The following is a 13,781-nucleotide window of genomic DNA, read 5'->3' as shown; positions in this document are numbered from 1 at the left end:
TCATCCAATCACATGCAAGAAAAATTCACTCCTTATAATATTCCATTGCATGTGTTTGGATATGTGAGGTGAACACAGTTTCTAATCAGAAATCGTTTTGTTTGCCCGCTATCTTATAGTTACTTTCATAGGCATGCGCACAGGGTGTGCCGGCTGTGTCCAGGCACATAATCACCCCATGCGCATTAGTATCATCACTCTGTGTAGCAGCAGGCACATGGGAAAGATCTCCCTCTTACCAGCTCTGCCATGAGAGAAGTGATTACACTCTTCTCTTTCACTATGCCGGCAGTGAGATAAATGTGCCGGGGTCATATATATGTAGGCATGCATGCGTGTTTGAGCTTTCGCGTGCACACCCTAATGCAATAGGCTGCGCACACCTATGGTTACTTTATCTGCATAAAAAGGAAAATTTAAGCCAGCGCCACTAAAGCATAAGCAGAGGCAAACAGGTAAACACACATCTGTAATACATATCAGTGAACTGCTTTAAATCAGTGGTCTCCAAACTGCGGCCCTGGGGCCAGATGCGGCCCTTTGCTTTCCATGTATCCGGCCCTTGATGCTCTTTCTACTGACACCAACAATGGGGCAAAAATCCTCCCATTGTCACCAACAATAGGGCTCATAAATCCTCCCACTGTCACTAACAATGGGGCCTAGATCCTCCCACCGTCACCAACAATGGTGTCATAAATCCTCCCACTGTCACCAACAATGAGGCCCATAAATCCTTCCACTGTCACCAACAATGGGGCCTAGATCCTCCCACTGTCACCAACAATGGTGTCATAAATCCTCCCACTGTCACCAACAATGAGGCCCATAAATCCTTCCACTGTCACCAACAATGGGGCCTTGATCCTCCCACTGTCTCCAACAATGGGGCCAAAAATTCTCCCACTGTCACCAACAATGGGGCCTAGATCCTCCCACTGTTACCAACAATGGGGCCTAGATCCTTCCACTGTTACCAACAATGGGGCCTAGATCCTTCCACTGTCACCAACTGTTTCTCCCCCTAATACCAAAAATGGGGCATTGTTTTCCCCCACTGGGCACAGTCCGGCCCCCCTAAAGTCTGAAGAACAGTGAACTGGCCCTTTGCTGAGAAAGTTTGGAGACCCCTGCTTTAAATCAATAAAAAAATCAATCAACCAGCACAGGGAATAGCCTAATATCATTGCTTTTTTTGCCCTGTTCGCACAGAATTAATGCATATGCACTTTCCCCGGATGAATTACTATGTGATTTTTTTTTAAATTAAATACACCCCATACAGTGTACACAATTCCTCCAGTTTCCGGGGGTACAAGGGAACAATATTTAACATTTGGTCAGTTTTTAAAGTCATAGTTAGGTGTAAATTGAAGGTATTGTTTAATAACATTGCATACAAATATTGCTTGTGTAGCAATAATACAGGTGAAACTCGAAAAAGTTGAATATCGTGCAAAATGTTATTTATTTCACAAATGCAACTTAAAAGATGAAACTAATATAGGAGAGAGACTCATTACATGCAAAGCAAGATAGTTCAAGCCGTGATTTCTCATAATTGTGATGATTGTGGCTTACAGCTCATGAAAACCCCAAAACCCCAATCTCCAAAAATTAGAATATTGTGAAAAGGTGGAATATTCTCGGCTCAAAGTGTCTCACTCTAATCAGCTAATGAAGCCATAACACCTGCAAAGGGTTCCTGAGCCTTTAAATGGTTTCTCAGTCTGGTTCAGTAGGAATCACAATCATGGGAAAGACTGCTGACCCGACAGTTGTGCAGAAAACCATCATTGACACCCTCCATAAGGAGGGAGAGCCTCAAGAAGTTGGATGTTCCCAAAGTGCTGTATCAAAGCACATTAATAGAAAGTTATGTGGAAGGGAAAAGTGTGGAAGAAAAAGGTGCACAAGCAGCAGGGATGACCGCAGCCTGGAGAGGATTGTCAGGAAAGGCCATTCACAAGTGTTGGGGGCTTTCACAAGGAGTGGACTGAGGCTGGAGTCGGTGCATCAAGAGCACCACACACAGACGGATCCTGGACATGGGCTTCAAATGTCGTATTCCTCTTGTCAGGCCTCCTGAACATCAAACAACGTCAGAAGCGTCTTCCTGGGCTAAAGGAAGACACACCTGGTCTGGTGCTCAGGGGCCCAAAGTTCTCTTTTCTGAGCAAATTTTGCACCTCATTTGGAAACCAAGGAGCCGGAGTATGGGGAGGCACACACTGCAAGATGCTTGAAGTCCAGTGTGAAGTTTCCACAGTCTGTGATGGTTTGGGGAGCCGTGTCATCTGCAGGTGTTGGTCCTCTGTGCTTCATTAAGTCCGGGGTCACCGCAGCCGTCTACCAGGAGATTTTGGAGCACTTCATGCTTCCTCCCGCAGACGAGCTCTATAGGGATGATGACTTCATTTTCCAGCAGGACTTGGCACCTCCCCCACACTGCCAAAAGCACCAAAACCTGGTACAATGACCATGGGATTATTGTGCTTGATTGGCCAGCAAACTAGCCTGACCTGAACCCCATAGAGAATCTATGGGGCATTGCCAAGAGAAAGATGAGAGACATGAGGCCGAACAATGGAACAGCTGAAGGCCACTATTGAAGCATCCTGGTCTTCCATAACACCTCAGTAGTGCCACAGGCTGATAGCTTCCATGCCACGCCGCATTGAGGGGCCCAAACCAAGTACTGAGTATTAGACATGTGCCTTCGTTTTCGTCCGAATGCATTTTTGTCCAAATTTCAGGTATTTTCGTTATCGTTTTAACAAACGATAACGAAAGCACAGAGAACGAAAACCGAAAGATCCGACATAAACAAATGCTTTATTTTCGTTTTCGTTGCGGTTGAATGCGCCTGACCTTAACTCTATTAGTGCAATATTATTCTACATAAAGAGAAAAGATTCGACATAGAGAGAAAAGATTCGACATTATAGAGACATAAAAAAGAGTCGACATAGAGAGAAAAGATTTGACATAGAGAGACGTGAAGATTCGACATAGAGAGACATAAAGATTCGACAGAGAGACATGAAGATTCGACATAGAGAGACATGAAGATTCGACATAGAGAGACATGAAGATTCGACATAGAGAGACATGAAGAGTCGAATTATTATTATTATTTTTTTAAAGATTCTGTCGAATCTTCTTTTTTTTTTCTTCTTAGAACATTCGACAGACACCATAAGCCTTCAGTGACAGATTCGACCTTAATTGTGCCTAACCTTAACTCTATTAGTCCAATATTATTCTACATAAAGAGAAAAGATTCGACATAGAGAGAAAAGATTCGACATTATAGAGACATGAAGAAGAGTCGACATAGAGAGAAAAGATTCGACATAGAGAGACATGAAGATTCGACATAGAGAGACATGAAGTGTCGATTTTTTTTTTTTTTTTAAAGATTCTGTCGAATCTTCTTTTTTTTTCTTTTTTTTTTTCTTAGAACATTCGTCAGACACCATAAGCCTTCAGTGACAGATTCGACCTTAATTGTGCCTAACCTTAACTCTATTAGTCCAATATAATTCTACATAAAGAGAAAAGATTCGACATAGAGAGAAAAGATTCGACATTATAGAGACATGAAGAAGAGTCGACATAGAGAGAAAAGATTCGACATAGAGAGACATGAAGTGTCGAATTTTTTTTTTTTTTAAAGATTCTATAGAATCTTCTTTTTTTTTCTTTTTTTTCTTCTTAGAACATTCGACAGACACCATAAGCCTTCAATGACAGATTCAACCTTAATTTTGATTTTCGGACGAATGCATTTTTTAACGAAAAACGAAATAAATAAAAACGAATTTCGGGAGTAACTAAATAAATTTATTTTTCGGACGAAAACGTAATTACGAAACAAAATATTTCAGTGTGCACATGTCTACTGAGTACATGTGCATGCCTCTACTTTTCAGAGGTCCGATATTGTTCTATGTACAATCTTTGTTTTATTGATTGCATGTAATATTCTAATTTTCGGAGATTGTGGATTTGGGGTCTTCATGAGCTGTAAGCCATAATCATCACAATTATGACAAATCACGGCTTGAACTATCTTTCTTTGCATGTAATGAGTCCCTCTCATATATTAGTTTCACCTTTTAAGTTGCATTAGTGAAATACATGAACTTTTGCACGATATTCAAATTTTAGAGTTTCACCTGTATATGTGATCATTTTTTGATAAAAGCAGAGTTACCCTTTAAAGCTGAACTCCAGGCATACAGCCAAAAACACAGCAATGCATATGTGAACTGTTTTACCTGCCACGGGATTTGATTATCTGTTAAGCCAATCTTCAGCTCCAGGAAGCCCCTACAATACAGCACAATCAAGCCCTGAACTATGTATTTATGCAACAGAGATTGGTCCGACCTCCGCTGGTGCAGTGAAGAAGGTGCTGCACACTAAGGGCTAGATTCAGGTAGCCGGGCGCATTGTTACGGCGGCGTAGCGTATCGTATTTACGCTACGCCACCGTAAATCAGAGAGGCAAGTGCTGTATTCACAAAGCACTTGCCTCCTAAGTTGCGGCGTAGCGTAAATGAGGCCGGCGTAAGCGCTCCTAATTCAAATGAGTATGAGGGGGGCGTGTTTTATGTAAATGGGTGGTGACCCAACGTGATTGTACATATCCCAGTGTGCATTGCTCCAAAGTACGCCGCAAGGACGTATTGGTTTCCACGTGAACATAAATTACGTCCTGCCCTATTCGCGAACGACTTACGCAAACGACGTAAAAAATTCAAAATTCGACGCGGGACATACTTAACATTGCGTACGCCTCATAGAAGCAGGAGCAACGTTACGCCGGAAAAGACTTACGCAAACGACGTAAAAAAATTCTGCCGGGCGCACGTACGTTTGTGAATCGGCGTATCTAGGTCATTTGCATATTCTACGCTGAAAACAACGGAAGCACCACCTAGCGGCCAGCGTAAATATGCACCCTAAGATACGACGCCAGTCGGATCTTAGGCTAATTTCGGCGTATCTTGCTTTCTGAATACAGAAAGAAGATACGTCGGCGCAGCTCTGAATTTACGTGGCGTATCTATAGATACGCCGGCGTAAATCATTGCTGAATCTAGCCCTATTGATGTAGAGGGGTGTCAGGGCAGAAATAGATAATTTCCCTTTACTGCTAACCCCTATTTCTTTGTGTGAACTGCAGGCACATCTTTTACCACTAGGGGTCCCCCTCTGGAACATGTTATATATAGAACTGGCTGGAGGATAGAGGTTGGTTGGAGTAGAGATAGGCGTACTGCAAGAAGTAAGTTCAGTTTATCTGTGTCCCCGTAGGAAGGTCTGGGGGCCTCCAGTCCCAAGATGTAGGAGCTCCATGTACTGGCCTTCCCCTGATGGGGGGTACACTGTGGAAACTCCCCATCCAAGTGGGACATCATTGTTCTGCAATGGACATTGCTGTGCAGTTTATGGACTGTTGTGTCCATAAACGATCGTGTCAGAACGCGGTGACGTAAAACACAACAACGTGCTGAGAAAAATGAAGTTCAATGCTTCCGAGCATGCGTCGACTTGATTCTGAGCATGCGTGGATTTTTTTTTTTTAACATGTTAAAGTTTTAAAGAAATTATAGCAAAATTTACATTGACTTTTTTAGTAGCAATACAATTTCTTATTCATACAATAATATCACCAGTATGTCTGGGTAGGCATCAAATTGCCAATATACTGAACAATGAAGACAAAGGACCTGCCCATGGGTACCAGGAACATGGTCAGCTAGACTTCCCAGCTACACTGCCCAGCAGGCTGATCCATGCTTCTACCATACTCTTCCTGCCCCTTCTGAGCCCGGGCCCTTATGCCCTGTACACACGATCGGTTCATCACGGTCACCCTCTTCTTCAGGAGAAAGGAAAAGGGGGGACCAAACACTGAAAATAATGAAAAACATAAATATAGAGCATAATATTATATTAATAACACACATTATGCATATCATGCAACTGTTCACTTAAAGAAATGGTATAGACGATCTTTACCCAGTTCGCCCAGAGGAATTTGCCTTGGTGCCTCCTTTGTTTGCCGACCTACTTGGATCAGTTATTGAGGTAAAGATCTTCTATACCATTTCTTTAAGCAAATAGTAGCATGATATGCATAATGTGTGTCATTAATATATTATGCTATATATTTATGTTTTTCATGATTTTTAGTGTTTGGTTCCCCCATTTCCTTTCTTCTGAAGAAGCGGGTGATGACGAAACATGTTGAGAGCCCGGTGTTCTACACCTTCATACTATCCTTGGAGGTATCTTTAGGTAGAAGTGACCTCCTAATAGAGGTGTAGTGTCCATTAAGAGGGGCCTACTATGAGTTTGAGTGTCTTTTTTGACCCCCCTTTTTTTTTTAGTAATTTTGACTATTTATGTAAAATAAAATGTATTTGGTTTTAAAGAAGTTGGTTGTAATGTCTCATGAATTGTACTTCTTTACTCCAAAAAAAAAAAAGTCAGGGGGACAATCCAAAGTTTATCCAGTACATTTCAGGGGTCCAAAAAATGCCCCTTTTGTCAGGCCTAGGGAAAACATAAGGACAACTCCATATCAATATCCACTACTCATGACATTTTTGTTGCAGATGATGCCAAAAATATGACTTGTATCTTAATGCAGACTTCTGGGAAAATCAGTGAGCCAATAGCACAAGCAGGAAATTAGATTTCTGGGGGGTGTTCTGTATATCATCTGTATACAGAACACCTCCAGGTTGCCATATTGCATTTTACAGAGAAATACAGAGCTGCAGTTTGAAAAGGAAAGGTCATTTTAAATAATATTCAATTACAATATGTCTTGTGTCGCTATTGTATATGCTATATTATTATTTTTTTTTTCTATTTGCTGGTTTTCTCCCCCACAAAAGTGGATTTACCCCTTAAGATAGTAAAACCAATAAGATAGCCTTGCGAGTCCAGCAATAATTTTCCTCTTTCCAGGCCTCTTTAACCCCACAGACACTCTAGTGCGGGAAATGGCTTATCAACCACCACTAGGAGGTGCTATGATGAGGTGCAAAGCAGAAGTTGCGTTGCTTTTGGCTATTTTAGTGTTTTTTCATAGCATAAATATAAGTAGAAGCTAGGCTCAGGGCCGATCCTAGGCAGGGTGCACAGGGTGCATTGCACCCAGGCGCCTGCAGAGGTGGGGGCGCCGAAGTGCCAGAGTTCTCCCCTCCCTCCTTCTCTCCTTGTTTGTGTCCGTCCAGAACTAGTGTTCTGAGCATAGGTATGTGTCCGTCCAGAACTGATGTGTGAGCATCGGGCAGCCCGTCCAGCCTGGCAGTGCTCGGGGGAGGGGCCGCTCCTCTTCCTGACATGAGAGTTCTAGTTTTCAGTGGTTGCTGAGTGCTGATGTGCAGGAATGAATTCCTAACACTGAGAGTCTTGGATCCCGCACTGTCTCCACCAACTCCAGTTGGAATGCCTCCCACTCCCATCTCTATCTCAGGCTGCACAGAGAGAGAATCAAGGTGAGTCACAGTGTTCAGTGTGCTGTGTGCTAGGGGATGGCATCCCCAGCATCCCTTTACACGTGCTCTGGGCTGCCCCTGCTCTAGATGTTTTATGGCATGATAGATTGCATAGGATACACAGCCCCTGCCCATTCCTGCGCCTAGTCAATCTACAGATGTGATGTATATTGAGATGTAAAGGGGAGGAGTTAGTAAAATGACAACGCCCATGTGGGGGCGCCAGAAATATTTCTGCACCCAGATGCCTATGACCCTAGGATCGGCCCTGGCTAGGCTTTTCCTAATCATAGGCTAATTAACTTGTTGGACTGGTTTATGATCTCAGAACAAGTGATGCTACAGGAAGGAGAGGGAGGGGAAAAAGGACTTGCACAGTCATGTGCTCAAGACAAAGGAGCAGCACTAGTCATTTTTGAGGACTTTTAAAGCAGAAAGAATCACGAAAAGCAAAACAGAAGGGTCCTGGCTCAGAGTACTGCTACACCCTTCCCCAGCCAGAGTGCTGCTGTGCAGGGGATCACAGGAGGCTGATACCAAGACCGCTTCAGTTCCTTATGCTATTTCCATATAAAAATAATAATGTAATACTATTTATAGATTAAAAGCATGCCTGGATGTTTGTATCTCCTGGAATTCAGCTTTAGTATACCGTATATAGAAATGCTAAGCAGCAAACTACGTTTTGCTAAATGTTTTCTGTGTGACCAAAAAAAAGAGAACCAACCACTTTTGTAAATAAGTGAAATAACAGAGGGGGGACTCACCCACTGGGCACAGGAAACGAACGGAATAGTTAGAGCAGTTTTTGCCCTCAGGTTGCTCCTTATTGATGCACCAGAAGCCCCTGGCCAGACTGTAGTGCACCACTTCTCCTGTCTTGCCTGCTGGCACCCACTCTGTGGTCCGAGCCTCCATGCGGAGGGGCTTTTGGCAAACTCGGCTTGGGTAGTAAAATCTGATAGCATCAAGACGTTCATAGTCTCCATTGCCACCTGGGTGGTCAATGTTGAACCAAGTTGTCCACTCCTGAAACTCTGAAATTTATAGGACATGGATTAGGATTAGGTGAACGGGGAAGTAATGTCCATTGACAAGGCACACACAGGAAACCAATGCTTATAGATAGCGCTAAAAAGAATATTCATGAACCACAAAACAGTGACAACACAGAAGTGATGTTTTTTTATACCATCTTTTTTCTTCACTAGAGGGCTGAGACCTTTCTTGCCGACTCGAATTCTTCTTGCGGAGTGATTCAGCACGCCATCGCTATTGCGAGATCCTAGAGTATAAATGAAAGGATATCAGCCCAGGGGAAAAAAATAAATGGTTTATATCTGTTTTAATTTGATAAATTAATAGATCCTTACAAAGACAGATAACGTATATACTCGAGTATAAGCCGATCCGAATATAAGCCGAGGCACCTAATTTTACCACAAAAAACTGGGAAAACATATTTACTTGAGTATAAGCCTAGGGTGTCCATATGCATGCCTTACTGTGCCTTACTGTGTCCATGTGCATGCCTCACTGTGCCCATGCCTCACTGTGCCCATGGCTCACTGTGCCCATGCCTCACTGTGCCAATGCCTCACTGTGTCCATGACTAGACTTATGTTTAACATGGGAGTATATGGAAGAGGTGCCTGGCTTTGAAAAATCGGTGCTCCCCGGCCGTAGGTCCTCCAGACAGCAAACTTTGCACACTTGTAGAGGAGAACATGTGTGCCAAGTTTGGGGTCCAGGGGACCTACGGCCGACCGGTCCCCAAAGTTACCGGAGAAATGACCGTTTAACATGGGAGTCTATGGAAGGGGTGCCGGCTTTGAAAAATCGGTGCTCCCCAGCCGTAGGTCCCCCGGACAATAAACTTTGCACACTTGTAGAGGAAGAGTGGGGCTATAAGTGTGCCAAGTTTGGGATCCAGGGGACCTACGGCCGTTACCAGGTCTCCAAAGTCCGGGAGATCAGGCGCAAAAAGGTGACTCGAGTATAAGCTGAGGGGGGCATTTTCAGCACAAAAAAATGTGCTGAAAAACTCGGCTTATACTCGAGTATATACAGTATATACAGTGTTTTCCCCAGAAAATAAGACCTAGCCCGAAAATAAGACCTAGCATTATTTTCAAGGACGGCTGCAATATAAGCCTTCCCCCGAAATTAAGGCCTAGTTTAAAAAGCTTGTAAAATCCATGTACAATGTGTGTGTTTCTGTAATATAATTGAAGGGGAAGAGAGCTCCGGCGGGTCACAGAAGCGCAGAGCGGCGCTATAACGAAGGTATTTGCCACAATTATATTACAGAAACACACACATTGTACATTATACTGTATACTACTGTAATAGAGCGGAGTATAGGAATTTACAAGCATTTTAACTCAGTTCTCACTGGGGATTCCTGTTAGGCAGAGAGAGGGGGAGAGAAGACATCACATTACATGGTAAGACCTACCCCGAAAATTAAACCTACTGTGGGCCAGATTCTCAGAAGAGATACGACGGTGTATCCAGGGGAGGGCTGGCAGCCTTAAGCCTGGGGGGCCAGTCAAGTCCAGTCAAGTGGCCCTTTGAACCGCTGAATCAGCTCACCGTCCATGGTCCATCTGGTTTTTCAATGCAGCCTCACCAGTGCCCATCAATGCAGCCTGATCACAGGGACAGGTTACACGGGGTGTATGGGGGGGGGGAATGGGGGTCAGCTAGGGGTGGTAGGGTCTCTCACCTCAGTGATCTCAGCAGGTCCTTGCACGCCACGGCCTCCTGGGGGGGGGTAATGCTCCTGGTCCTGGGGTCAAGTTGCAGCCAGCGCCCAGCCCTGCAGCCCTGCGCCCCCTGCGTCCAGACTCCCTGGCATGCCCTGCCTCTGCCTGCTTCCAATTATCCAGTCCCAGGGAGTTCTCCACAACTCCTGGAATGCAACAGCTAGTGGTCTGCCCGACTTCCAAGACCAGAATAAAAAATAAAATGGTAGTGGGCATTTTGAACATAAGTTAGGGCGTCCTGGGAGGCAATTGCCACCCTGCCCCCCGGCCCAGCCCTCCCCTGGGTGTATCTCAGGAAACACCGTCCTATCTCTGTTTTTGGCCCCGGGTATCTATGCGTATGATTCATAGAATCATTTTCGCATAGATACGGCCTAGATCCGACAGGTGTAAGTCACTTACACCGTCGGATCTTAGATGTAATTCTACGCCGGCCGCTAGGTGGCGTTTACGTTCAGTTCTCATTTGACTATGCAAATGAGCCTGATACGCCGATTCCCGAACGAATTTGCGCCGCGTCGTCGTCGTTTACGTTGTTTCCGTAATGCCGCGTACACACCATCACTTTATGTGATGAAAAAAAATGACGTTTTTAAAAACGTCACTTTAATTGACCGTGTGTGGGGGAAAACGTCGTTTTATGTCTTGTAAAAAACGACCAAAAAAAATTGAAGCATGCTTCAATTTTATGTGTCGTTTTTCAAAAGTGCACTTTTTACTTCACAGAAATTGACCGTGTGTAGCAAAAAACGTTGTTTTCTAAGAAGTTTTTTCATCCACGCATGCCCAGAAGCAAGCTTCAATGGTAAAACGTGGTGGAACGTAACCTCACTTTGCAAGATCATTGTGAGAAAACGATGGTGTGTAGGCAACTTCGTCTTTGAAAATTGAAGTTTCAAAAACGTCGTTTTTTACTTCACAGAAAGTGTCGTTTTTTTCCATCACATAAAGTGATGGTGTGTATGCGGCATTAGAGTAAACTTACCCCTGCTATATGAGGGGTAAGTTTACGCCAGTCCGCCGTATGCCATGTTAAGTATGGCGTCGGGTCCGCGTCGTCTTTTTCCGTCGGTTACGTCGTTTTACTAAGTCGTTCGCGAATACGACTTTTCGTCAATGACGCTCACGTCGGCGTCATTGACGTTTTCTGTCGTGAGCTGGAGCATGCGCACTGGGCTTTTTTTCTGCCCGGCGCATGCGCAGTTCGATCGGCGCGGGGGTGCGCTTAATTTGAATACAAGCCACCCCCTTTGAATTACGCGGCTATACGCCGGGCCATTTACACTACGCCGCCGCAAATTACGGAGCAAGGGCTTTGCGAATACGGCACTTGCTCAAGAAATTTGCGGCGGCGTAGTGTAAATGGCTTACACTACGCCAACGCGGGATCTTTGAGAATCTGGCCCTGTGTCTTTTGTTGCCAAAATTCATATAAGACCCAGGCTTATTTTCAGGGAAACATGGTACATATCTAAGTCCATTTATATTTTATATTTCTGTATCTTCCTACTGTACTCCTGTATTTTTATGTAGACTAATACATTTGTTAAATGTTATATGTGCCATTACTTTCCTCCAATCCCCACTGTGTATGACTTATAGGATGTGACATAAGTAAAAATACATATGGCGCTCATGAGCCACTTAATGAACAGCTGCACAATTAATCGTTAAAGAATCGAGATCGCAAATTCTACACCCCCCCCCCCCCTGCAATATCAACCACTTCTTCCCCAGAAGGATTTACCCTTTTCCTGACCAGAGAATTTTTTGTGATTCCGGACACTGCGTCGCTTTAACTGACAATTGCACGGTCGTGCGACGTTGTACCCAAACAAAATTGACATCCTTTTTTCCCCCACAAATAGACATTTCTTTTGGTGGTATTTGAACACCTCTGCGGTTTAAAAAAAACGCAATAAGCATATGTAGTGCCTGGTTACTTTCCAGAACTGGTGCAAGGTTAAATTTAGAGGGGGTCAGAGAGCTTGGGCTGTGCTGTGGGCTCATTCTGTCCTTTCTGGGGTGCTGATCACACCCCAGGTCGGCAGGTGGCAGCAGTGGAGTCAAGGATTGGGTGCTCTTACCCAGCAGCCTATCAGGAGGGTTTGGCCTTGCTGTGCATGCTAGGAGACAGTATTTATGAGGCAGACGTCATCTTCCTGGGTCTCTCCTCGTGTGGCGCCCACCTTTAGGGTAGCCACTCCACGCGCCCCGGCAAATGGCCTTCCGGGCCGGGTTGCGCGTGCAACGCAGAGATCCTGGCTTCGGGACCACGTTGGCCCGGAGCAACTGATCTGCCGCTTGGGGACTCAGTAGTCGACTGAGTCCCACCTAAGGAGGTCCTGGGCTGTCTGTCCAGTTGGAGGAGACTGTACGGTGGAGAGTCTGCCTGAGGAGTACCAAGAGAGGCTGGTGTTCCGATAGGGGCCTGACCATCCATCGGGGACCAGAGGGGCTGGATGTTGGCTGCCTATCAGTCGGTACCCTAATTTAAAACTACCTGAAGGAGATCCAGATGTCAAGTCTGCTAAGGAGGATCTGCTGTTTCAACCATAGGGAGGGTCTGTGGCAGAGACCTATTTTCCCAAGTTCCGAGTGACATTCTGGCTGCCAGGCTGGTGAGAGAGGCCTGTCCGGGTGCACTATACCCACTCGGGCTGGAGTGGTGAAAAAGGAAGTACAGTTGGAAGCAGGACTGTTTCCCTATTGCTCACACCTGAATCTGCTATCTCCACTTTCGCTAACCCCTATTCTTCACCAAGTTTTATTGTTTTTACCCGGCTGGGTAATAAAGAGCACAGAAAAAGACATGCGCCGTCCCGTGGACGCATCCCAGTGCGCATGCTCACAATCACGTCGGAACAACTGCCTAAGATACGCCGGATCACTGCCTACGGCGTGAACATAACCTACACCTAGTCAGGTTATGTTGCTGAGTTACACCTGCCTTATGGGGCTTAACTTTACGCCGGACGTACAACTTACGCGCACCAGTCGTAGCCTTCACGTACGTTCGTGAATTGCCGTATCTCCCTCATTTGCATATTTGAATACAAAATCAATGGGAGCGCCACATGCGTCCAGCGTAAATATGCGCCCACTCTACGCCGGCGTAGGCAAGTTACGTCGGTGAGATGAAGACTGTTTTTAGGCGTATCTTAGTGTGTGGGTCAGGCGCATAGATACGACGGCGCATATTTGCACTTACGCGGCGTATCTGGAGATACGTCAGCACAAGTGCTTTGTGAATCCAGGCCATAGTGTCTACAAAATAGAGGATAGATTTATAGGGCCAGATCCACAAACGAATTACGCCGGCGTATCTATGGATACGCCGCGTAATTTTTAAAATGTCCCGTCGTATCTTTGTTTTGTATCCACAAAACAAGATACGACTGAATCTGGGCTTGATCCGACTGGCGTACGTCTTAGTACGCCGTCGGATCGTAGGTGCATATTTACGCTGGCCGCTAGGTGGCGTTTCCGT

The 13,781-nt window shown here is 45.0% G+C and overlaps 1 protein-coding gene across 2 annotated transcripts in view; it reads right to left on the bottom strand.

Moving 5' to 3' along the window:
• Window positions 1–13,781, bottom strand: part of LOC120931125 (cartilage intermediate layer protein) — a 106,174-nt gene that overhangs the window by 33,721 nt on the left and 58,672 nt on the right. Inside the window, exons 3-4 of one of the 2 annotated variants that reach the window (XM_040342289.1) lie at window positions 8,716–8,808; window positions 8,291–8,560 (exon numbers count right to left, since the gene is read on the bottom strand). In XM_040342289.1, the coding sequence (XP_040198223.1) occupies window positions 8,291–8,560; window positions 8,716–8,808 (363 nt within the window). The remainder of the gene's footprint in view (window positions 1–8,290; window positions 8,561–8,715; window positions 8,809–13,781) is intronic. The other variant, XM_040342290.1, reaches the window with a different exon arrangement.

Source organism: Rana temporaria, chromosome 3 (assembly GCF_905171775.1).
Source record: "Rana temporaria chromosome 3, aRanTem1.1, whole genome shotgun sequence".
NCBI lineage: Eukaryota > Metazoa > Chordata > Amphibia > Anura > Ranidae > Rana > Rana temporaria.
This window is presented reverse-complemented; position numbering and strand designations above follow the sequence as displayed.